Source organism: Labeo rohita, chromosome 16 (genome assembly GCF_022985175.1).
Source record: "Labeo rohita strain BAU-BD-2019 chromosome 16, IGBB_LRoh.1.0, whole genome shotgun sequence".
In the NCBI taxonomy this organism is placed as follows: Eukaryota; Metazoa; Chordata; class Actinopteri; order Cypriniformes; family Cyprinidae; genus Labeo; species Labeo rohita.
Genome location: NC_066884.1, coordinates 4,717,739 through 4,743,977, shown reverse-complemented (window position 1 = coordinate 4,743,977; position 26,239 = coordinate 4,717,739). Strand labels below are relative to the sequence as shown.

Genomic DNA, 26,239 nt, shown 5'->3' with positions numbered 1-26,239 from the left:
TCCCCCAATATCTTGAATTTTAGGGGCATATAGTAAGTTTTTCCTGTTGTTGTTGTTTAGTGATAGTTGAGTCCCTTGTTTGTCCTGAACAGTTAAACTGCCTGCTGTTCCTCAGAAAAATTCTGTATTATTTTGAGATCCCTCTTTTCACACTGAGGAAAACTGAGGGACTCATATGCAACTATTACAGAAGGTTCAAACGCTCACTGATGCTCCAAAAGGAAAAACAATGCATTAAGAGCCAGGGGGTTAAAACTTTTGAACAGAATGAAGAGGTGTACATTTTTCTTATTTTGCCGAAATATCATATCATTTAGTACTGCCCTTCAGAGGTTACAGAAGATACTTACATGTTTCCCAGAAGACAAAATAAGTTAAAATGTACCCTGATCTTCAACCCTGTTGAAAAAAACAGCATATGCTGGTAGGTATGTTTTGATGCTGGGATGCTGGTAAGGTATGTTTTTATGCTGGTTTAAGACGGTCCTTTGCTGGTTTATGCTGGTCCTTTGCTGGTTTATGCTGGTCCTTGACCAGCTACATGACCAGCTAATGACCAGCATAAACCAGCAAAGGACCATCTTAAACCAGCATCAAAACAGCATATGCTGTTTTTTTCCACCAGGAAAATACACAAAAATTCTGGAAAACCAAAGAATTTGTGCGACCTGAAGGATTTTTTTTTGGCAGTTTAACTGTTGTGGACAAACATGGGACTCATGAACAATTATCACTAAACAAAAAAAACACAGCTGTGGATCATTCATGTAACAACACAGTATTAAGAATCAAGCATATGTAAACTTCTGAACAGGATCATTTTTATAAATTCAACTATTATTTTCTGGACTATATGTAAATGTCTTATGTGAAATATCTTATTCAGGTCAGTACTAAATAAACAACAACATGCAGTTCATTTGATCCCTTTTATTTTGGTAAAATAATTAACATTTTGCAGATTCTGAAAAGGGGGATGTAAACTTTTGACAACTGTATATATTAGCATATAGCTAAGCTAACAATACAACACTACGTTTACCACGATTATTATTATCAATGTGTAAACAATCCTAAATAAATTGTAAATATAGCCATGGCCACATTTAACCACCATTTCACTGAGTTCTTCACAATGCATTTTGGGACTGCTCCATCCATAAACTATTCTGCCTTAGTATACTTGACAAAAAGAAGGCATTCCAGAAGGCTGCATAATGAAGCTAGCATTCTCTTTCTGGGAGCACACTTGTGCCTTAAAATGCCACAAAATTTTGGAGCAGAGCCAGAGTATGCAAACTGGGATGCAGTGACAGTTAGTGCTTCTTGAGATGTCCAAACTAAGACCTGAACTTCAGAATTCAAGGAACGAAGGCAGATTTCCTCAGCGATTTCACCTTTAATGATAATGAATGTCAGTGTCACTCCCCGTGAGACGATAAAAGAGTCTAGTGCCTCGGGCTCAACATCTGCCTAAATCTCTTTCTTTCTTCCCTTCGGCACCGTGAAGTACCCAAAATATTTCCTCCATATTCAGTTAATTCAGAATGACATGAAGTCATTAAAAATGAATACGCCAAATGGGCCAGACCTGCTAAGAGTGCCCTTTCGGAAACACGAATATTTTACCAGGAGGTTAAAGACAACAAAAAGGACCCTGTTTATTTTCTTGTTAAAGTTCCTGGTCTTATTGTTACCCTTAAGAAAAAAATGTTTGGCGAGTACGAATTCTCCTGAGCCAATAAATTCCTGACAGATAAAATCAAGTCTGGTTCTACATTTTATTTCATTGAACTTCTTGTGTCATTCAGAAATGTCACATTATACAAGCAAAACAGTGTGTGGATGGCAGTTTCACGCTTACTTGAAGAAAGATTTAGGAATGAGACAAGTACTAGATATCTTGACAGAGAGTTCAGAGTATTGGTCGGAAGTCTGGTGGCAAACCAAACATTACTAGGGGATTCTTCTGGTTTATAATTCACACTTATGCTGACAATTATGTCTAGCTGAATAGATGGAGACTTTTGTCAGCTCTCATAGCGCCACAGCTGCTCATAAAAACGACAAAACTTTGAAAACTCAGACTCACAGACTTTTTAAGAATAGAATATGCAGTAACACTCAAGTTGAAGCCTCTATATATAATGCATAGGGAAGGGAATCATTACGATTCCAGTTCCTTAATGACTCCTTTAATTATTCTTTTGACACAGGACAATAACAGGTCCTAAATATATAATATAATTTTTGGCACCATACTTATTTTTATGTCCTGAATGTGTATCTTTAAATAAACTGTTATACAAATAACCAGTCAGCAATTACACTGATTTAAGTTTCAACGGAACTGGTTTTATTCAGAACTGATGTTTCCTGCTGTCAGAGAAATTATGTTTTAGATGAGATGTAGTTCTGCAGTCTGAATCGAGCGTGATGAGAATGATACACGTGTATACAGCCAGACTTCAATTAAAATGCTACGAAATATTCTTGAAATTGTTGTGAATGTAGAAATCACAGAACCGTTTAAATGAGCAGCGTTAATTAGTCTAATTGAGACGTGTAATTGAGATGACAGCTTACCGTCACATGTCGGCAGAGGGTGGCTCCACCAGTGGTTCTTCTCACAGACCAACTGCTCCTCGTGGCTCAGTCTGTATCCGGGCTCGCAGCCAAACCACACCACCGAACCGATGGCCAAGTCCTGCCCGTAACGTATTCCATTTACGGGCACGCCGGGATCTAAACATGAGTGAGTGTCCAGAGTGACGCCTGAAGCACAACAAACACAAAATGAGATTATTTTACATAATTTAGTTACAGAGACAGTCAATTTCATTTACAGTTTCATTTTATTGTGCATTAAAGGCAAATAAAAAACTATGTAAACTTACTTGAAAATGACATTTCATTGCATTGCATTGTGTTGCATTGCATTTTATTGCATTGCATTTCGCTGCATTGCATTGCATTGCACTGACATGCATTGCGTTGCATTGCAAATTATATTTATTATTACTTCATGTGTTAATGTTACTTACTTAGTCCAGCACCACTATTAAATTAAGTATGTAATTTGCATTGTATGCACATATGCTGCAGTGGTTTGGCAATACAAATGCATTTTTGTCAAGCCAGTAAGGCACACCAAATGGGAAAAAAAAAAAAATGGGGTGGAAAAAGGAAGAGAAAAAGACAGAATAGGCAAGAAATAGAGAGTGAGACAGAATACTACAAAGAGAAATCCTCAAGCTGTTTGCTTGTGTGGAGAGACAGATACGATTCAGGTTGAAATATCATTTCTCAGGCAAAAGGCGCCCGGTCTATAAAGCGGCTGACTCACTTTCATAAAAGAGCTTAAAGCCACTGTTAGAGCGACTGTTATCGGTGGTGAAAAGAAGATACAGGAAGTTGCCGCTGCTGAACAGGAACTGAGGGACTTGGGTGCCATTTAGAGAGGCGATTAGGGGCGAGAGGAGATTAGGCCCATCGTGAACCTCTAGAAAGTCATAATTGAGTTCTGTCTGGAACCTGCCGGGAAAAAAAGAAGAAAACAGATCAAAGAAAAGAGATAATAAAAATTACAATGTGAAATGTGTTTCCATACACACACGCAAACACATACACAGCTCATTACCCATGGCTGCCCAACTGTTCCTCATTGACCGCCTCTTTTAATGAGAAGTCACAGGCGCAGCCAGTGTTCACGCTGCTGTTTATTGATGGGATCAAACCGCTTTGTGATGTGCGAATAAACACAGATTTGCTGCAGTGAGCCTGCTTTAATGGAATAGTTGAGCTAATAATGAAAATATGGGCATTTACTCACTCTCATGTTGTTCCAAACCTTTATGGCTTTCTCTTTTCAGCAAAATAACACCTTTTACATAATGCCCTAGTTTCTCTCTTCCAAACAGTGAACGTATATATAATAATAATCAAGGTCTGAAAGCACTATACAATTATCATTTTTATTATTATAAATTATGTAAGACTAGAGCATCCACATTCCAAGTTCTTTAAAATCGTGTTATCATTATGTTATAGAGCAAAATGTAATATATTTAATTTGAAATTATATATATGTGACCCTGGACCACAAAAACAGTCTTAAGTAGCACAAGTAAATTTGTAGCAATAGCCAAAAATACATTTATGGATCAAAATTATTGTTTTTCTTTTAAAAATCATGTTCCAAGAAGACATTTTGATTAGTAATATGCATTGCTAAGAACTTCATTTGGACAAATTTAAAGGCGATTTTCTCACAATTTAGATTTTTTTGCATCCTCAGATTCCAGAGTTTCAAATAGTTGTATCTTGGCCAGATATTGTCCTATCCTAACAAAACATACATCAAAAGCTTATTTATTTATTTCTTTTATTTAAAAAAATGACCCTTATGACTGTTTTTTTGTTCCAGAGTCACATTTATATATTTTATGTTATATATATATATATATATATATATATATATATAAATAAAGAGAGAGAGAGAGATGAACTAAAATAATATATGTTAAGATTATAATATTTTTTTATTAACAGTACATTTTGAGTTGTAGAGTGGGGAAGTTTCAGGGAACAACAATGATGTTTAAATACATTTACATCCACCTAAATTTTACATTTTAGTCTATATACTGTAAAGATGCTAAAATTTAGGTTGCATTTCACTTAAAAATTCACTTAAAAAACATAATCAGCATAAAATTTGGCATATTGCATCTCTATTGCTCAAACAAATCACATAACTAGGTAGGGCTGCCCTCGACTGACTAGTAGTCATTCATTTTAAGCATTAGTCAACTAATCACACGTTTATTAATAAATCCTTTAAAATCATAATAATGAGCCTTTAATTGCCTACACAACCTAATTAGCACTTAAGCGCTCACACAAAGCTTGCACAGCACACTGGCAGAAGTAATGATTATGAATTTGTCTGGAAAAACAGAAAGGAGGCTGCATTAACATAATAATTTATTGATAAACTAGTGCCTTCTTTGTTTTTGGCTTAAGTGATGACAGTAGTGATTCGCCCGTATGCATGCTTCATACGGATTACAAAATCGGAGAATATTTGTTTACCATTTGAATTGGTTTATTTTAAAGTAGACATTTCGCTCTCTATAGATATACTGTATTGTGTCTGTAAAGCAAGTACAGAGAGTTTCGGTTAATTTTTTTCTTGACGCGCACAAGTTCACAGAGACCGAGATGGCAGAAATCACATCCTGTTTGCTTTCATTATTTTACAAAAGCGCAACGCTTCGATTTTTTTGTGAGTGCACACAAACAAACAAAGGGTTTTTACAGGTTCGAAAGATTAATTACTTTTATCTGTATGAGCAAAACTGAGCACTTCCTGTGGATTTTGAATTTTTTTTCTGCGACTAAGCAACTAATAAAATTTTTAAACAGGTCTCTTCTGGTGGACTAACAGCAATCGACTATTACGGGGCAGCCCTAATACCTTAAAATAATGAAAATAACATAAAATAATATATTTAGTTAATGTTTTTTTGGTCCACATTCTCATTTATTTCACAGAAAAGAGCAGCCAACGCATTTAACTTAATATCTTCTTTTGCATTTTACAGAAGAAAGTCCTACAGGACTGGTGTACACAAGGGTGCGTAAAAGATGACAGAATTTAAACGTTTTCGGTGAAAAGACAACAACCCCACTGTCGGAGAAACCCAATCTCTGCTCGCCCAGTCGAGTCCTCTGCTTTTGTGATACGTCTCGAAGCGTCCGCTCCCAGGAGTCTGTTAGATCAAACTCCAGATCTGATGCTATTTCAATGCCCTACTCAAGGGAAGCATTGCAGTGCTAATGAAATAAAGTCAACCATTTGTAACTAGATATAGATTAATTCCATTTTCCTTTCACAGACGGCCTCGATGGGCACCACGCTCAGCGATAGATTTATACGGCGAACGGCGCGCGTATGGATCAAGCCCGTCGACATAACAGTATGTAATCATTTATACAGACACTAATGGTGACCGTCTCCCTTGCGCTTTGAGTCTATGCGCTATGACAAACATTACTCGGAAGCAATAGCATCCTTCAGACGTTTCTACATGTGAACTTTGCCGAGATCGGCCGAGGCTTACGATTCAATTACATTTGACATTATACTTTATTAACTCGGCAGGCTGTTACACTGAGACTTTATAAAAACCCACGCGGCCTTCACACCCAAAGGACCCCGGATGAAGACGGCTATGAATACGTTGCTGCTTCTGCTTTTTCTAACATGATATGTGCCGAAATGATTTGTCGCCTTGGAGAGCTGATGCCTCCAGACATGAATCCAAATAATGCCTCTGTGTGTTGCTATTCTCAGAGCTATCCAACAGACCTGTCAAAGCTTATCTTGATGGAGCGTCCCACCTCGGCCTCGATGACCCACTCACAGCTCAGGGAATCTTTGTAGTAGCCAGGCCACCCCGGGGACAGAATGACTCCCACCGGAGCGGTGAAATGGCCTCCGCAGGGCGCTGCAGGAAACATTTTATATATAAATGCCAGAAGAATGTTTATTAGAACACTACGATTTAGCAAAGAAACTATTTTTGCTGTACAGTGTCTGTGGAGATTAAAAAGTTCTTGATTTGAAGGTGCTGTAAGCAGTTTTTTAATAAGACGCACAAAACGCTCCTGTTGCCTGACAGATTTCACTAAAATGATCATCTTGAGAAATCAAACCAGTGTTTGTAAACAGCAGGAAAAAATGGCCAGGGGAGCATACCACACTTTTTTTTTATCCATTCAGAAACACTTTTATTGCATGTCAGTCAAAAGAAGTTTTTAAAATCTGTTAGCATAATTGCTAGCTGAGTGTTAACATTTATCTCTACAACAGCTGAACTTGGTAAGTGGCCAAAAACTTGACACTTTAGGGCAGGGGCATGGGAAGATGTTTTAGGTTGGGGGTGCTGTATGCATGGGAGGGTTGGGGGGGGTATTAAGAAACCATTAGGAAATAATACAGAGTACATAAAACATTTTTTTAGTACATCCATGATATTTCCGTGTTCCACTTTTAAGACGTATTAGAGCCCTGCATTTCAGCCGAGTTTTTCACGCCCCTAGGGCTGGGCTTCGGGCCAATTTTCGTCATAGTTCAGATGCACGCCGGGCATCTGGCCTGTTTTAGGCTTCTCTTTCTTTTTAGATTTTAGACATATATCAACATTGTTTAAAAAAAAATAGGTGGAAACAACACGAGACCAGGCTACTGGGACTGTCAAGAGCGGTTTGGATGGTGTTTAGTGTCCCGTCAGCAGCAGCAGCGAGCGCAAGTGCCTTCAGCGCAGCTGTTAGAGATCCACGTTCAAGTGCACGCAACAGGCTAAAGCTTGCCACAAAGCACCGGCAAAAGTAATTAACATGAATGTGTCGGGGGAAAAAGTAAGGATATTTTTTAATTATTTATTAATAAACTAGTATTTTCTGAGTCAGTGTTTTAAGGATGTAGTTAACGATCCTTACTCGCCATCTCCTCATTGGATGAGCCTTTAGAGATAAATGCATCTTTACGGATTAGCTACATAATGGAAGTTTTTTATTAGTTTTATTTCGTTAAGTAGTAATTTAAAGCTTTCTACATATATATTTATCATGCCTGTGATGCATGTATTCGGTTCATTTTTGAGACAGCAGACAGCGCAACATGTTTGTTTTCTTTATTTTATAAAATCACAACTTTTTACATTGATATTGTGAGACCCTTTACAGTTCCGAATGATCTATAACGGCATATTTTAAATTGTTTCCACTGAAAAAAAAATGCAAGTGATCGCTGTTTTATGCTGTTATATGCTGTTTTTTTCAACAGGGATGTGAACCTAAAGGTGAAAGTTACCAAAATGTTACGATTATAGCACAATTAATCAATAAGGTGCAGTTGTCAATGTTAAAACTAGGGCTGTCAAATGATTAATCGCGGATAATCACTTAAAAAAAAATAAAAGTTTGAGTTTAACTAGTATATGTGTGTGTACTGTGTGTAATTATTATGTATATATAAATACACACAAATTAATGTATATATTTAAGAGAAATGTTATTTATGTACAAAATATTTGTATTTATATCTAATATAAATTATTTAAAAGTTATAATAAATACACATACTTGCAAATATTTTTTAAATATACACATAAATGTGTTTGTTTTTATATATACATAATAATTACACACAGTACACAAACATATATTAGGAAAACTCAAACTTTTGTTTGTATGCGATTAATCACGATTAATCGTTTGACAGCCCTAGTTAAAACATGTAACTACCAACCATACTTTCGTAAAGCACTTATACTTATTCCTTAGGCATGAAGCAGTGGCTGTCTTACATTGATTTTAACAAATACATAATCGAAGTCACAAGTTTGAATCAATCTGAGTGGTTCCAGCATAATTGACTAGCTCGCTAGTTTCATGTTTTATACGTTTTTTTTTTTATTTTCCGTTTTTTACTAGTTTTATTAACTGAAATAAGAAAAAAATGTATTTTGTTATTTTAACTGTGTGAATTTTGCGTGAAAAGACATTAAGGAAAAAAATTAAGCACTTATTTCATAGTTATTTTCATTAGTTCAATAATTCAAGCACTTTTCAAGTATCTCAGAAATGTTGCTATTTTCAAGGATTTTCCAGGCCTTAAATTTCAACAAGTCAAATTCAAGCACTTTAAGCATCTTGTAAAAATGTAAAAAAAAAAAAAAAAAAAATGCTAAAACTAGACTAAACTGGCTTTCTGTTAGCACAGAGAAAGCTAACTGCACTCTGTCAGCATTTTCATTAATCTCTACAACAGTTGCATATGGTAACTAGCCAAAAACTTGACACTTTCTGAGGGTCTCTGGAGAATTTTACTCTTAATGTCTTTGTAGAGAGAGGTTTAGCAAAGAAGTGTGATTTAAGTAAATAAAAAGGTCCATTTAATTTAGATAATTGGCTGCTTATAGCACCTTTAATCAATAAGGTACAGATGTGTTGGTGCATTCAAGGCCTTCTGAAAAGTTCGTATTCACAAGTTGCAAGAAGTTGCAATTACAGCGTCAGGTGTTCTTAAATCACTTTGGTTGAAATATAAAAATATAAAAACGTTTAGCTCCACTTCTACAAAATGATGTATCGAAATTTGCCATTTCAGTACATACATTAAATCTGATGCATCCCCCATTTTTTCTTTCTCACTGACACACCACTTACTCAAATACTCACAGCTTAGAAAAAGTTCAGCTTCCCACTCAATATTACAACATTTTGGTGGCATTCATGTGCTTTCAACTCGTAAATATGATCTTCCGACATAACTTGAACACACCATTCGACAGTCAAAATTCTCAACTTTTTGTCACACAAATTTGCTAGTAATGCTGCCTTCACATGCTATTGGAAATGTCCTATTTCCCACTTATAAAGTCATGAATACAAGCTTGTTGCATTCAAGTTATTTCTTGTCGAAAAATATAAAACATATTATTCGATTGGTTGATAACCATAAACACTGTGCTAGATAGTCAGCGTGCTGTCGAATCTGGAATTTCGGTCAAACGCATGCTTATTTTACTGCTTATAATACAGTACATAGGCTACAATATGCTTCAAATGATTGTTCATATATAGCTGTCAGTGCTATAATAAAGAATAGCACTGACAGCAGCAATCATTGTCCGCTCCATCATCTTTAAAGGAGAGGTCCACTTCCAGAACAACAATTTACAGAAGATAATGTACTCATAGCCTTGTCATCCAAGATGTTAATGTCTTTCCTTCTTCAGTCATAAAGAAATTGTGTTTTGTGAGGAAACAGAGTTCAGGCAAGACAAGACGAGCGTTTGACATAAAAAAGTATATAAATTGCATTATTTTTATGAAAATAACCAATTGTTTAGAAAGATAAGACCCTTCTTCCTCGGCTGGGATCATATACAACCGCATTTGGGATTTAAACTGAATTTTGGAAGTTCAAAATCTGTGCACCAATGAAGTCCATTATATGGAGAAAAAACCTGAAATGTTTTCCTCAAAAAACTATTTCTTTACGACTGAAGAAAGAAAGACATGAACATCTTGGATAACAAGGGGGTGAGTACATTCTCTGTAAATTGCTGTCTGGAAGTGGACTTCTCCTTTAAAGTTTATGGCCTACTCGGAAACTCAAGTATCAAAATTATCTCCCAGCAGTGAGTTTCCCAGTAGTAAATACGACTTGAGAGGCCGCTCATGTCCAATTTCCGATTAGGAAACTTGTATTTACGATAATTCCGATAGCATGTGAAGGCAACATAACTCATCCATTTAGGCATGAGGCAGTGGCCATGTCTTACAGTCATTTTATCACAGTACAAGGCATCTCTGCTGTCAAAAAAGGTAAAACCAGCTCAGGTTGGCTGGCTGGTCTTAGCTGGTCTAACATTTTTAATAACTAGTTATGGTTTTAAAGGGTTCTCAACCAAGTATTTTAGCTGGTCAAATCAGTTATTCCCATTGTAAACCAGGTAAGACCAGCATATTTTAGGCACTCCACTTAACTTAGTTGTTAAGAGTATCCTTCACCTGTGGAAATAACAGTGTAACTTACAAACCCTTGTTAGATGCAGGTGCAGGTAAGTATTATTTTCTCATCAGAGCTGGTGTTTACAGAATGTTTTTCAGCATTTTCCTTTGTCTTTTGTACTGTTGATACAACAACTCAGATAATAAGTGGAACTAAACCACTTTTCTATGAGTTCAAGGGATGCAATTTAGATAATTCGACAATCTTTCTGGAAAACATCCAAAGGCTACTCAAAGGCCATCGTTGCCTGAGCTCCGCTTTGATAACTTTCTTCCACAGAAAAGATTAGAGGACACAAACACTTTTGAAACCTACCTTCACATTTGGGGATCAAACCACTCCACATCACCTTTCCCGCCTCCAGTTCACACACAATAGTATCCGAGCCTTGCGTCTTTATGAAGCCCTCCTCACACACCACTGATATAGAGCTTCCCAGCTGGAAATTATTACCAAAGCGCTTGGCATTCATAGGCACTCCGGGATCCGGGCACTCATTGTGTCCAAACGCTGAACAAATAACATCAAAGCAGAGAGCTTGTTACTTGCAACGTGACTTACTTAATGAAATGGAAAGAAAAGAGCGAATGCATAATGGAATATCACACTGTAGGAAACAGCGGATTGTGGGTAAACACTAGGGTTGTGTACGTCGCACAAGGCATTTGAGGATTATTTTGGCTGAGCTAATGGTATGACGTTCAGCGAACAGGATTAAGTTGTTTGATGCTGCTGGATAAATGGCTTATGAATTCAATCGAGAAAAATATGTCCTTCCATATGTCCTATTTGATGGCTTTTCTGAATCAGATTGAAGACAATGCTTCGCAAGCCAAAAATGTTGTTAGCAAACAAAATTTTTTAAGAGTATTAATTCTTTTTTCAGAATTCTTTTTCCCAGAACTTTAGTTTAGAACAGTTTAACATAAATATATATATAAATATATATATATATATATATATAAAATATAACAAAAATGTGATATAAAATTACATAAGTAAAATTAAAATAACATTTTAATTAAAATAAATTTTAAAATAACATTATAGTTATACTTAGTATATATATATATATACACACACATATACAGAAAGGAGCACTCACTGCTATACGTAATGTTAAATCCTCGTCCGGACATTGAGTGGTCGGCCTGGAACTCCAGCTGGAGGATGTTGGAGTTGCTAGTGAGGTGCGATGGCACTTCCGCCCCAGAGAAGCGTCCCAACACCACAGCGTCCGCCAGCTCCCCGTCCCTCACCGTCAGGAAGTCGTAGGGAGGCTCCAGGTCAAAATCGTTGAAGGCCAGATGGATACGGCTGCCCGGTTCAGCAATGATTAGCCAGACACAGTTGAGGTTGTTACCGTAGCCCTCCGGATAGTCCGGAGACAAAACGGTTCCCATTGCGGCCGTGAAGTTGGACATACAGGGAACTAAGAGAGGGAGGAGATGCTAATCAGTTATGTGAAGGTCAAAAGCAGCAAAGACTAAATTCATTTTAAAGGAGATCTATTATGTCCCTTTTTACAATATGTAATATAAATCTCTGTGAAGGTGTCTATGATGTTTCAGATCAAAATATCCCATAGATCATTTATTATATTAATTTGAATATGGCTATTTTGAGCGGAAGCAGAAACACGCTGTTTTTGTGCATGTCTCTTTAAAATCAAATGAGCTGCTGCTCCCTGCCCCCTTTTCCAGAATACACTGTAAAAACAAAAAACAGAATTACAGTAAAAAAACGTTAGCTGTGGTTGCCGGAATTTTACTGTAAAAATACGGTAGCAACATTTTAGGTGTTACCGTTTTAACTTAAATTTACATTTAAATACCAGAATTTAATTAACTGATGCAAATCTATTTTGTACCTTTGTAATACACTTGATAACCACCAAAAGCAGGTGGTGATGAAAAAGTCACATGATAAACTAAAGCCCATCACAAGCTGCTTTTAAATACTAACATATAAGGTGCACAGTGTCATTCACACATTAACACTATCATGGTAACACACATGAAACTGAAATAATGCAATAAACATTTATTTAACAACATTAGATGTAACATGCAACCCTGATATACAAAACTGATAAGAAAAAAACTAAGAATAAACAGTTATTTCAACAAAAAACATAAAATTTGAAATGTAACGTAGGAAATTCTGAGAATGTCAATTTATGGTTAGTTTCACTTTAAAAAAAAAAACGGTATACTACCGTAAAATTACATCCAACGTCCAATACAGTTTTTCACCATATACAGTAGGGGAATTTACCTTTAACCATTTAACAGGATTTTACAGTAGCATTTTTACAGTCTTTTACCGTTACATTTACTGTCATTTTTTACGGTGTAGGCCTGTGCCTTTACAGCTCGTATCTCAGATACTCTGCTAAAAAAAACATCTGTTTGGTTTTAATTATCATGTCTATGGCACTGAAATCATGCCTTTTAAACCATATTAGTTTAAAGTTCTGATATATGGCTTTCTGTGCGCACCTTTTCGATGCACGAGCACAGAAAGCGGCTGTAACATAACATGTGTGTGAGTACTTAACTGAGTTCTCCTTCATGTCTTATTGCGCTTAAACTGTCAGTTACATACAAGTTTATGTTAAAAACACACAGGAGTTACAAAAACAGTTGGTTATGTTTGTGAAGATAAACATTTGGGAAAGAAATGGCATGTTTATATTAGATCTGTGTGGCAGCAGCGTAATATACAGTAAATAAATCAATAAATCCACTGCTTTCTTGTCTCCTCTGAGGCTGGGACTCTAAATAGTGTTCTGTGCCCATCTGTACAGCCAACGACAGAACATTTAGCATGCTTTGCTTGAACTTTTGCCATGGTGTTAGAACTGGTACACCGTTGTCATAGCACTTAAACATGGAAAAAGTCAGACTGTCATGATATGTCACCTTTAAAGGCATCAAATTTGGTTAAAACCTCATAGCTGCAAGTTAAGGTAAGACACTACAGTTAAAACCACTGGGTTTTTTTTCATGCACTCATCAGTGTAGAGATTTTGGATTGATTTGCTTTCATAATGTTTCTTTTTTTAGAATAGTGTACAGAAAACATCCATACTACATACTTAAGCATTCGTTTTATTGCACTTTATCTCTTTGTATCTGTAGATTTCAATTATGAACCGTATCTCTGAAGGCCGTTTTCTCAGAAATCTGTTTCAGCAGCACTTTAAAGTTTTATTCCCATGTATATTCTGAAAAGTTTTACAGAGAGGGTTGTTCATATATTATTTGCCTGATTTATATAACATTTTATTCCTATTTATTGTAATAAAAATCCCTACTTCATCAGCTGAACCTTACAGTTTTATTCCAATCTATATTCTAATGGTTTTTAGAGAGGCGTTTGCTCAAATATCATTCCCCTTATTTATATAACATTTAATGCATAAAATGACATCTATGAAAATCTATTTTTCCTGGCTACTGGTAGTATTTTCTGATTTATGGAGTGATAATAAGAGAGCCTCTGTAAAATCTTAAACTCTAATATGTCAGCTAAATAAAACAAGAACCTAGTTACCCAATGTTCCAATTTTTGGAACTGCATGCAAATGAGTGCATATTTAATTAGTTAATTAGTTAATAAGTTAATTGCATATTTAAACATATCATTTCAGAACTTGTAATACAAAACAATTGCTTTAATCAACTGGGGAAAGTATCCTGATATCTGTAAGTTAATTTTTTATCCTAGTGTCTTGCTTTAAGCAATATCTAAAACGCTGACGTGTGACAGCAGGGTTGCAAATAGAAAAGATGCTGCACCTATTTTCCTGAGGGATTCTTCTATTGTAATAGAAGCAGTAATTGTATTAAACTGCATTGTGCAGGGCACGCTGGGAATTTTCAAACTCTTGAAATGGTATTGCTCTTTGGTGCTGTTTACTTGTCAGGCTCCCAGAGAATTGTCATCTTATCAGCTGCCAGAGCGCAGCTGTCCTTTCGAGTCTGTTAGCCATATTTAACGGTGCGGCGGTTGTTTTGTTTACACTCACCGACATAAAACACGGTTTTAATTAGTCCGACCTCTTGACATCATTTCATTTAGACGTGTTTCACCGACTCGGAAAGATTCAAAGGGTCGTCAGCGCTCATCTTCGTAATGAGCTAGCGAGGATGGATGGAGAACTGTGGTCTTAAATTATTTCCTGAACACACAAGGCCTAATGTACCTGGAGAGAGCTAAACGGTAGTATTTCCCATTCATCTTAGTCGCAGTTGGCAGGAAAATTACATCATGGCAACACGAATCGGCGACATGTCCATGTTATGATTACTTAAATGCACTTCACATAGTAATTATGACTACCAAGCTCTTAAGAACTTTCTAGAAGGACTTGTGCTAGCTTTCAAGCCTTGTCAGAATGATGCCATAATCTGCAACTCTGGATTACCTTTAAGTGATTTTATTTTTTTGGTAACACTTTACAATAAGGCTCACTGGTTAACATTAGTTGACTACTTTAGTTACCTTAGCTCAACTATTGTGTGTGTTAACATAATGCACTGTGAATTAATGAACAAACAACGAATGACTGTATTTTCATTCACTGAAATAAATAAAGATTATTAAATACTGTAATGCACTGTTAATTGTTTGTTCATGTTAGTTAATACACTACCTAACATTAACTAATGGAGCCTTATTTTAAAGTGGTACCATTTTTTTCTTTTCTTCAACTTTGATACATAATATCATGAAGTTGTTATTGATACACTTAAAAAAAAAATGCTGTTTTTTTTTTTTTTTACCCAAATGGTTTGTTCAGTTTGTTGGGTCATTTTATTGGGTTGTTTTTAATATTTTTTTTACCCAGGTGCTGGGTTATTTTTTAACCCAAATGCTGGGTTCAGCCCATTGGATCATTTTATTAGGTTGTTTTTACTATTATTTACCCAGGTGCTGGGTTGCTTTTTCTAACCCAAATGCTGGGTTCAACTTGTTGAGTAATTTTATTGGGTTGTTTGTAAGGTGCTGGGTTATTTATTTATTTATTTATTTATTTATTTATTTATTTATAACACAAATGATGCTGGGCTCAACTTGTTGGGTCATTTTATTGGGTTCAGCAGAAAATACTACTCACTTAGCCAGTTAATGAAGCAACAGGCTTCTATAAGACAACATTTCCCATCATTCTCTGTGGCAGCATGAGAATGATAAAATACATAAAGCATCGATTACACCATTAATGCACATTCTTTGCTCTTCGTTTTGTTGCATTAGCACTTAAAAAGCTTCTAGTCTGAGAGAAAGAAAAATGAAATTGCTCAAAGCGGCTATTTTTATTCTGACTAAAGCAACAGAAATCACATTACAATTACGACTTTCGAAGAAAAAACTTTCCAGGATTTAATAGGACATATGGAGAGTATATATAGAGTCAGTTTTAGTTATTTTGGCAACTAGGTGAAATTGATGTTTTGTTTTCTTAGTTATGGACTTAATGGGTTTAGTTTTAGTTAACTACATAACCATCGACTTGAATTCCAGCTTATTCTTCATGCAATGTTATTCAGAAAACTTGAAAACACTTTTATGGTACTTTTTGCAGCTCGACAGTCTCAATCACCCTCAAATCTCATTGCATGAATAAGAGAAAAAATGCTCAGATGTTTTGTTTTGTTCAAAATCTCCTTTTTCCAGAGATTTAAAAAACATTTGGGCTTCAAAGCCCATAAATAATGATAGAGAAGCGTCTAGCAGCACTCACATATACAGATGGGAATGTTAGCAGACCACTGATTGTTATTCTGACAGGAAATCATTCGTTCGCCAATGAGCTCGAATCCGAACTGGCATTCAAAGCGCAGCACGTCTCCGTTGGAGAAGCCCCCGCCCTCTCGGAGTCCGTACAGAGGGATGCCGGGATCCCCGCAACTTTCCTTGTCAATTTCTGTAGGTAGGCGATAGAGACGGGAGAGGAGGTAGAAAAACAGCAGTAAAGCTTTTGAGCCAGCAGAGTGATTTATGTGGGCACTCTAAGAAGCTCAGGCAGAGAACAGACTCACCTTTATAGTTGATCTTAAAGCCAATAGAGCCCACACTTTCATCAGACTGCAAATGCAGCCACATTTGATGGGTCATACTGACGATGAGGTCAGGGACGAAACTGCCCGTTAACCTGTCCATGCAGAGTGAACAAAAGAAAATAAAGAGTCTATGAGCTTAGAATACAAAACACTACTCTGTCAGCACCATGCTACAAAAATGCAGTCAGACGCCAATATTATGGTACTCTGATATATGCTATAGTACTTAATGATTATTATATTTATATACCATGGTATTTACAGTTTTATGCAAAAGTTTGGGAACCCCTTGCAGAGAAAATGTCAATAATTTAAATAAGAGAGATCATACAAAATGCATGTTATTTTCTATTTAGTACCTGTCCTGAGTAAGATATTTTACATAAATATGTTTACATATAGTCACAAGACAAAAAAATAGCTGAAATTATTAAAACAACCCCCTGCAAAAGTTTGGGAACCCTTGGTTCTTAATACTGTGTGTGGTAACCTGGATGATCCACGATTGTTTTTTTTTTGTTGTTGTTGTTTTGTGATGGTTTTTCATGAGTCCCCTGTTTGTTCTGAACAGTAAAACTGAGCACTGTTCTTTAGAAAAATCCTCCAGGTCCTGCAAATTCTTCAGTTTTCCTTTTGCATATTTGAACCCTTTCCAGCAATGACTGTATGATTTTGAGATTCATCTTTTCACACCGAGGACATCCGAGGGACTCAAACACAACTGTTAAAAAAGGTTCAAATATTCACAGGTGCTCCAGAAAGAAACACAATGTATTAAGAGCCAGGGGATGAAAACTTTTTGTAATTTGAAGATCAAGGTAAATTGTACTTAATTTGACTTCCGGTAAACATACAAGTATGTTCTGTTGCTTCCAAAGGGCAGTACTAAATGGAACATCTTCATCCTGTTCAAAAGTTTTCACCCCTTGGCTCTTAATGCATCGTGTTTCCTTCTGGAGCATCAGTATTAAGAACCAAGGGTTCCCAAACTTTTGCAGGGGGTTATTTGTTTTTTGTTTTTTTTCTTGTGGACTATATGTAAACATCTTTTACGTAAAATATCTTACTCAGGACAGTACTAAATAAAAAATAGCATGCATTTTCATGATCTCTCTTATTTTGTTAAAATTATTCAGATTTTCACAGATTCTGCAAGAGGTTGTTCTGTTTTGTATTTGACTATATTGTAAAACATAATTTATTTTTGTGATACAAAGCTGAATTTTCAGCATCATTACTCCAGTCTTCAGTGTCACATGATCCTTCAGAAATCATTCTAATATGCTCATTTGCTGCTCAAGAATTGTTTCTTATTATTACCAGTGTTAAAAACAGTTTCTGCTTAATATTTTTGAGGAAACGGTGATACTTTTATTTTCAGGATTCTTTGATGCATAGAAAAAAGGTTTATTTGAAGTATTTTGCAGCAATGTAGGTAAAAGTGTTACTTCGCATCAATTTATTGTATCCTTAATGAATAAAAGTATTTATTTCTTAAAAAAAGACTTGATATATATACAACAATATCATGGAATAGTCATGGTATTTATTAAAAAATGTGACACTGGACCACAAAAACAGTCATAAGGGTTTTATATTTCACATGAAATCTGAATAAATAAGTTTTCTATTAATGTATGCTTTGTAAGGGTAGGACAGTAATTGTTCTAGATACAACTATTTGAAAATCTGCAATCTGAGGGTTTAAAAAATCTAAATATTAAGAAAATCACCTTTATAGTTGTTCAAATGAAGATCTTAGCAATGCATATTACTAATCAAAAATCAAGTTTTGATATATTTATGGTAGGAAATTTACAAAATATCTTCATGGAACATGATCTTTTTACTACCAAGGTGTATTTCATTTATTAAGTGGTATTACATTACTATTTGAAACCATAACTATACCATGGTACTACCACAGTCATTTTTGAGATAGATAGATAGATAGATAGATAGATAGATAGATAGATAGATAGATAGATAGATAGATAGATAGATAGATAGATAGATGGATGTTCCATGGTAGCATCCATTAGCACCATGAAAAATGTCTTTAAAAATTATAGAATACCATTGTACATGTCTAAAAACACCATATTAGAATAGTACTTTATGTAGGTACTTAAAAAATACCATAGTATTCGCATCATGATAGTATCTATAAAAACATGGTGGCAAAAAATACCAAGCGATTATGTCCAATACAGAAAATAATTTCTGGACACTGTACTGTAGTAATTTCAATGGTACTTTTATGCAAGTGTGTAAATAAGAGATTATAAAAGTACTAAACCAATTTGACCAGCACAAACCCGAAGAAAGGCATTAATTGAGCTTTACAGTATGTATTAGTGTTCTGGCAGTGAGAGTCTTTTGTCCTTGAGCAACGCTCTGTGAGCGCTCAATGGATCGCAGCTGGAACAGAGCCAGGCAAATGCACCAGAAAGCAGTACAGACCATCACCAAAGTGTGTCTACCCAAGATATCCGGAGACATACGGCTGACGTGAGAAGAGGTGGTGAGGGGAGGTGGATGGAAAAACATGTTTGTGAGGGAGGAAAAATACAGCCGGAGGATTTGTGCCTGTGCGGTTTTTATGGTTTCGTGGCTTTCATGCTGTTGAAATGGATAACTGCTGCAAAGCTGAACAAAATGCAAGATAAAAAAATGAAATAGCCGCTGGAGTCTGTTAAAGTTGGATAAAGTGGGGGGAATCAAGATTTTTCTTGTTCTTTTAAAAATGAAAGAAATTAAATGTAGTATAAACCGGAAATGAGTGGCATGTCACAACTTGTCTAACTTCAGCACTTAATTTTCCCTGTCTGTCTGAAACAGCATGATTTTATTCACAAATTGCATGTGTGAATTGCCTGCAAAGAAGTTTTTTTGTTATGCATTTCAATAATGTTTGTGCATGGTAAATGGTTCGTAAAACTGAGATTGAGATTTGTTGGTGCAAAAAACTTTGTGGAAAAAAATAAACTGTGAGAAAAAAGACATTATGGCCGCTGTAACATATTCTAGCCGAAAGCCAATGGACAATGTTAATTATTCAATTACAAAAATCACTGACTTGTTTTCTAGATAGAATATCCAAATGTCCTTAAAAGAAGAAACATTTGAGAAACCAAATTGCATAAGCTTTTAAGACCTTGAATTAGGTTTATTTTTCTTAGTCCACTGGCAAATAGTTCTTGTTTTAAGAATGAATTTAATTCAATTTACTGAGGTTTACAAACAATTTGCTGATGGGGAAGTCCTCAGCTCAAGGTCTGAATTTCTTATATCTTCAAAGAGAAGTCCACTTCCAGAACAACAATTTACAATTAATTTACTCACCCCCTTGTCAGCCAAGATGTTCATGTCTTTCTTTCTTCAGTCGTAAAGAAATTATGTTTTTTGAGGAAAACATTTCAGGATTTTCTTCATATAATGGACTGATATGGTGCCCCGATTTTGAACTTCCAAAATGCAGTTTAAATGCGGCTTCAAACGATCCCAAATGCAGTTGTAAACGATCCCAGCCGAGAAAGAAGGGTCTTATCTAGCAAAACAATTGGTTATTTTAATAAAAATAATACAATTCATATACTTTTTAATGCCAAACACTTGTCTTGTCTTACTCTGCCTGGACTGTTTTTGTTCCGGTTCATGACAGTTAGGGTATGCCAAAAAACTCTCATGTTCTCCCTCAACTTCAAAGTTGTCTTATATTGCTGTTTTACCTTTTTTGTTAAGGGCGTTTGATCTTCTTTGCATGTTCACTTTGCCGACTCTGTCGGTACTTCTGCAGCGATGTAGGATGATTTTGAAATGATTTTTGAAGTTGAGGGAGAAAATACGATTGGAGTTTTTTGACATACCCTAACTGTCTTGAGCCAGAATACACAGAGCTCAGGGAGAGGAAGGCAAGACGTGAGATTAAAAAGTATATAAATTGTATTATTTTTATGAAAATAACCAATCGTTTCGCTAGATAAGACCCTTCTTCCTCGGCTGGGATTGTTTACTACCACGTTTGGGATCGTTTGAAGCTGCATTTACACTGCATTTTGCAAGTTTAAAATCAGGGCCATTATATAAGTCCACTATATGGAGAAAAATGCTGAAATTTTTTCCTCAAAAAACACAATTTCTTTACGACTGAAGAAAGAAAGACACGAACATCTTGGATGACAAGGGGGTGAGTACATCATATGTAAATCTTTGTTTTGGAAGTGGACTTCTCCTTTAATAGCCTTTTAATATCTTACACATATTTGGTTTCTCAAGACAATTTATCTTGATTTAAGGGATATTTTAACTGGAAAACAAGATACTGATTGAGATTATTATGTCTTTGCTGTGCAATACAGAAAACACTCCTGACAAACAACTTTATTATAACACTAAATCTTACAATTGTGTAATTGTTTGCTTGTTATTTGTTTTTAGTAATGTTTGTGCATTGTAAACTTGTTGGTGTAAGAAAAAGCTGAATGAAATAAAATATATTGTCCCTTGAAAATATGCTAGCTGCTTGTTAGCTTGTTATTCAATATTATAATTTTAATTCTGACATGTTTTTCACTTAAAATATCCCTAAAAGACCACACATTTACATGAGAAATTGCATGAGATATTAAGTCCTTGAATTAAGTTTATTTTTCTTACTCTACTGGCAAATAGTTCTCATTCCAAGCAAGAATTTAATTAAATGCAGTCAGGTTTACAAACAATCTGCTGATGGGGAAGGGAAAATACACTGAGTTCAAGGCCTTAATTTCTTACATTTAAATAGCCTTCGCATATCTTATGCATATTTTGTTTCTCAAGTAAATTTATCTAGATTTAAGGATGTTTGGATACTTTAACTGGTAAAAAGGTTGATTGCGATGATGATTTTTTTGTGCAATACAGAAAACACTCATGGCATGCAATTTCAGAATAACATTGAAATGTTACGCTTGTATGATTGTTTGCTATGAATTTTAATTGTTATATATTTATTTTGTTATAAGTTAAATGAAAAAAGATGTGAGAAAAATGCTAATATTGCACCTATAAAAACGCTAGCTGCAAGTCAACGGTCCGTGCTAATTATTCAAGACTATAAATATAATTCTGACATGTTTTTCAGTTTAAATTTCCAAGTATCCTTAAAAGACCACACATTTACTTGAGAAATTGCATAAGATATTAAGCACCTTATATTAAGTTAATTTTTCTTACTATATTTGCAAATAGTTCTTATTTCAAGCATGAATTTAATTAAATTTAGTGAGGTTTACAAACAATCTAATGACGGGGAAGGGAAAATACACTGAGTTCAAGGTCTTAATTTCCTACATTTAAATAGCAAAAATAAAGTGTGAGAAAAACGACAATTTTGCCCTATTAAAAAATCCTCACTTAAAATCAAAGGTCAATGCTAATTATTCAAGACTACAAAAATCATTTTAGCATGTTTTCCAGTTAAAATATCCAAACATTTTGAAAAGAAAAAACATTTATTTGAGAATCCAGACTGCATAAGTTATTAAGACCTTACTCTATTGGCAATTAATAATAATTTAATTAAATTTAGTGAGGTTTACAAACAGTTTGCTGATGGAGCTCAAGGTTCTAATTTCTTAATGCCTTTGCATATTTTATGCATATTTTGTTTCTCAAATAAATGTATCTGGATTTACGGATATTTGGGTATTTTAAATGGAAAATAAGAAGATAAATAGGCTGATTGTGATGATGTTTTTGCCATACAAAAAAACTCATGGCTTGCAACTTGAGAATAACTTTGAAATCTATGCTTGTATGATTGTTTGCTATGAATTTTAATTGTTATATATTTCAGTAATGTTTTTGCATGGTAATTGGTCATATAAAACTAAACTGTGACTTGTTGGTGTAAGAAATGGTAAGTGAAAAAATAAAATGTGAGAAAAATGGCAATTTTGCCCTATTAAAAAATGGTGGCTTAAAGTCAAAAGTCAATGCTAATTATTCAAGACTACACCCCAAAAAAAAAAAAAAAAAAAAAAAAAACATTTTGACATATTTTCCAGTTAAATAACCACGTTCTAAAAATACATTTATTTGGGAAATCAAATTGCATAAAATATTAAGAACGTTTTTTCTTAATCTATTGGCAAATAATTCGTATTTCAAGCATGAATTGAAATAAATTTAGTGAGGTTTACAAACAATTTGCTGGTGGATCAAGACAAGAAATATACTGAGCTCAAGGTCCTAATTTCTTACGTGTAAAAAACCTTTGCATATCTTATGCATATTTTCTTTCTCAAGTAAATTGATCTGAATGTAATAATGTTTTGATATTTTAAGTGGATAGAAAGGTTGATTGTGATGATGATTTTTTATTTCTTTTGTTGTGCAATACAGAAAACTGCAGAATAACATTGAAATCGTATGCTTGTATGACTGTTTGCTACAAATTTCAAATGTTAAATATTGCAATGTTTTTTGCATGGTGCAAAACTAAATTGTGACTTGGTGTTGCAAAAAAATTGTAAGTGAAAAAATAAAATGAAAAATAGCAATTTTGCACTATTAAAATGCTCGCTTAAAGTCAAAGGTCAATGCTAATTATTCAAGATTACAAAAATCATTTTGACAGTTTTTTCCAGTTAAAATAACCACATTCTGAAAATAACATACATTTATTTGAGAAACCAGATTGCATATGAAATTAAGACCTTGAAAAACTTTTTTTTTTTACTCTATTGGCAAATCATTCTGATTTCAAGCATGAATTTAATTAAATTTAGTGAGGTTTACAAACAATTTTCTGAGGAAAAAATATACAGAACTCAAGGTCCTAATTTCTTACATTCAAAAAGCCTTTGCATATCTTATGCATATTTTGTTTCTCAAGTAAATGGATCTGGATTCATTGATGTTTGGATATCCTAACTGAAAAACAATAAGATTTTTTTTCTTTCTTTCTTTCTTTCTTTCTTTCTTTTCTTTTTTTATTGTTTGTTTTTTGTTTGCTGCAAAATACAGAAAACACTTCAGTATAACATTGAAATTTATGCTTGATTGTTTACTATGAATTTTAATCGTTATATATTTCATATATTTGTTTTTGCATGGTAATTGGTCATGCAAAACTAAATCGTGACTTGTTGGTGCAAGAAAATGGTAAACGAAAAAAATGTGAGAAAAATGACAATTTTGCTTTATTAAGAAACGCTTGCTTAAAGTCAAAGGTCAATGCTAACTATTCAAGACTACAAAAATAATTTTGACATGTTTTCCAGTTAAAATATCCATACATTTTGAAAAGAAAAAACATTTATTTGAGATCCAGACTGCATAAGACCTTGAAAAAACTTTACTTTTATTACTCTATTGGCAAATAGTTCTTATTTCAAGCATGTTTTTAAAATAAATTTAGTGAGGTTTATAAACCTCACTAAATTTGCTGAAGGAGCAAGGAATATAGTATTCAACATTTGAAGTGGATCAAAACCTTTCTTCAAAGTTGTCCTACAAATAAAACAATTCCCCTTTCTTGTCTTTGGACAACTTTGATTAACTTTTTTGATCCACTTCAAATGTTGACTACTGTATACTGAGATCAAGGTCCTAATTTCTTACATTTATGCATATCTTATGCATATTTTGTTTGTCAAAAAAATTGATCTGGATTTAATGATGTTTGTATATTTTAACTGGAAAACAATATGATAAAAAAGGCTGATTGTGATTGTGTGTGTGTTTTTTTTTAATTTATTTACTTATATATACTTCCAGAACAACAATTAACAAATAATTTACACACCCCCTTGTCATCCAAGATGTTCACATACACTACCTTTTTGAGTCGGAGTACACAGACGATGAACTTGTGGTGATTCGAAGATGTGATTCGTAGTAGTGATGGGAAGTTCGGTTCATTTTACCGACTCCTTTCAATGAGACCTTTGAGTCTCATTCAACAAAATGAACGAATCTTTTTTCGAGTCATTTCATTCATTTTAGCAAAATCAGCATCATGTGACAGCCCCATAAGATGAACGAACGACTCGAAAAACTCAAAGACTCGAAACAGGTGAATTAATTCCAGTACAGAACCTAACAGGATGTTGTGTCATCTTCCCAAGTCACATTAAAGATTCGTTCAAAATGAACAAATCGTTTAAGTACAAACCGTGGACACGCATCCCAAAGTCTGTGCTACACGAGCTTCTGTGCTTAAAAAGTATAAAAATGTTTATTTTTCGAAAACAATGGCCGATTGTTTCACTAGATAAGACCCTTCTTCCTCGGCTGGGATCGTTTAGAGCCCTTTGAAGCTGCATTTAAACTACATTTTGGAAGTTCAAAATCGGACACCAATGAAGAAAAATCCTGAAATGCTTTCCTCAAAAACCATTTTTTTTTTTCAAGTACGAACCGTGGACGCGCATCCCAGAGCCTGTGCTACGCAAGCTTTTGCGCTTAAAAAGTATAAAAAAATTAATTTTTCGAAAACAATGACCCTTCTTATCTAGAGCCCTTTAAAGCTGCATTTAAACTGCATTTTGGAATTTCAAATTCAGGACACCAATGAAGCCCATTATATGCAGAAAAATCCTGAAACGCTTTCCTCAAAAACCATAATTTCTTTACGACTGAAGACAGAAAGACATGAACATCTTGGATGACAAGGGGGTGAGTAAATTATTTGTAAATTGTTGTTCTGGAAGTTCTCATGTCAGTTTTTAAAGATGCTTCAGAAAAATAAGATTGAGCTGTTTTGCAGTGCAATAATGAAAACAGTATAACTCTAAATCTTACACTTGTATGATTGTTTTCGAGTCGCCAACCTCTCCTCCATCTCCGACAGTCAACGTATCATATCCCAGCTCCAAGTCGAACTCTTCGAAATTGATTTGAATAACCTGCGACGGGAACAAAATCACCAAATTAGCGTTAGAAGTCTTTGTAATGGAACGCCACTCGAATCAATGAAGCACCTTGACCGGAGGGATTTCTCCATATGCTCCCTGTTACAGAGAACGAGTAGTGTGCATTTCACACCGTCTTAATTAAGTTTCTCAGTACTGGAGCGCTTCAGACATCATCAAATATAAATGATACACACCACTCTCAATAAATATGATATTCATGAGCTCACCGGGGCCAGCACTTGGCTGCAGCATATGTCGCCTGTATATTTCAGTTCATTTGCTCATACCCTCTGCGGCCCCATTGAACCGAGGCGCTATAACCGAAAAAAATTCAGCGGGGGCAATGCATCAATTATCCAACAAATCATTTGCACAGTCCAATGAACGTTGAGGGTAAAACAAATTTCCGAGAGTGCTTTCAATCAGCGGCTCAAGCTCGCAAGCAAACATTCCAGAGACGTGCTCCGCTTGTTCCGTGTTATTTCAAACGCTCACTTGTACATTAACAACGTCCTGTTTGCATAATCACCCCCTGGTGTGCGTTCCAAGGCACCGGGGGAGCCGCCGCCGCTCACATTTAGTTAGACACCATAAATACGGGCCTTCTGGCACGTTTACGGCACGCCGAGGAATAAAGCGTGCACTTAAGGTATATGGGTGCTTCTTCAACCGCCGCC

General features: G+C 35.0%; 1 protein-coding gene across 4 annotated transcripts in view; it reads right to left on the bottom strand.

The window, feature by feature from the left end:
* The window catches only part of csmd3a (CUB and Sushi multiple domains 3a), a 352,779-nt gene that overhangs the window by 218,424 nt on the left and 108,116 nt on the right, over nucleotides 1-26,239 (bottom strand). For all 4 annotated transcript variants that reach the window (XM_051131369.1, XM_051131372.1, XM_051131371.1 and 1 more), the window contains exons 11-18: nucleotides 25,450-25,553; nucleotides 16,639-16,751; nucleotides 16,341-16,523; nucleotides 11,694-12,020; nucleotides 10,904-11,098; nucleotides 6,374-6,512; nucleotides 3,347-3,534; nucleotides 2,587-2,775 (exon numbers count right to left, since the gene is read on the bottom strand). In XM_051131369.1, the coding sequence (XP_050987326.1) occupies nucleotides 2,587-2,775; nucleotides 3,347-3,534; nucleotides 6,374-6,512; nucleotides 10,904-11,098; nucleotides 11,694-12,020; nucleotides 16,341-16,523; nucleotides 16,639-16,751; nucleotides 25,450-25,553 (1,438 nt within the window). The remainder of the gene's footprint in view (nucleotides 1-2,586; nucleotides 2,776-3,346; nucleotides 3,535-6,373; nucleotides 6,513-10,903; nucleotides 11,099-11,693; nucleotides 12,021-16,340; nucleotides 16,524-16,638; nucleotides 16,752-25,449; nucleotides 25,554-26,239) is intronic.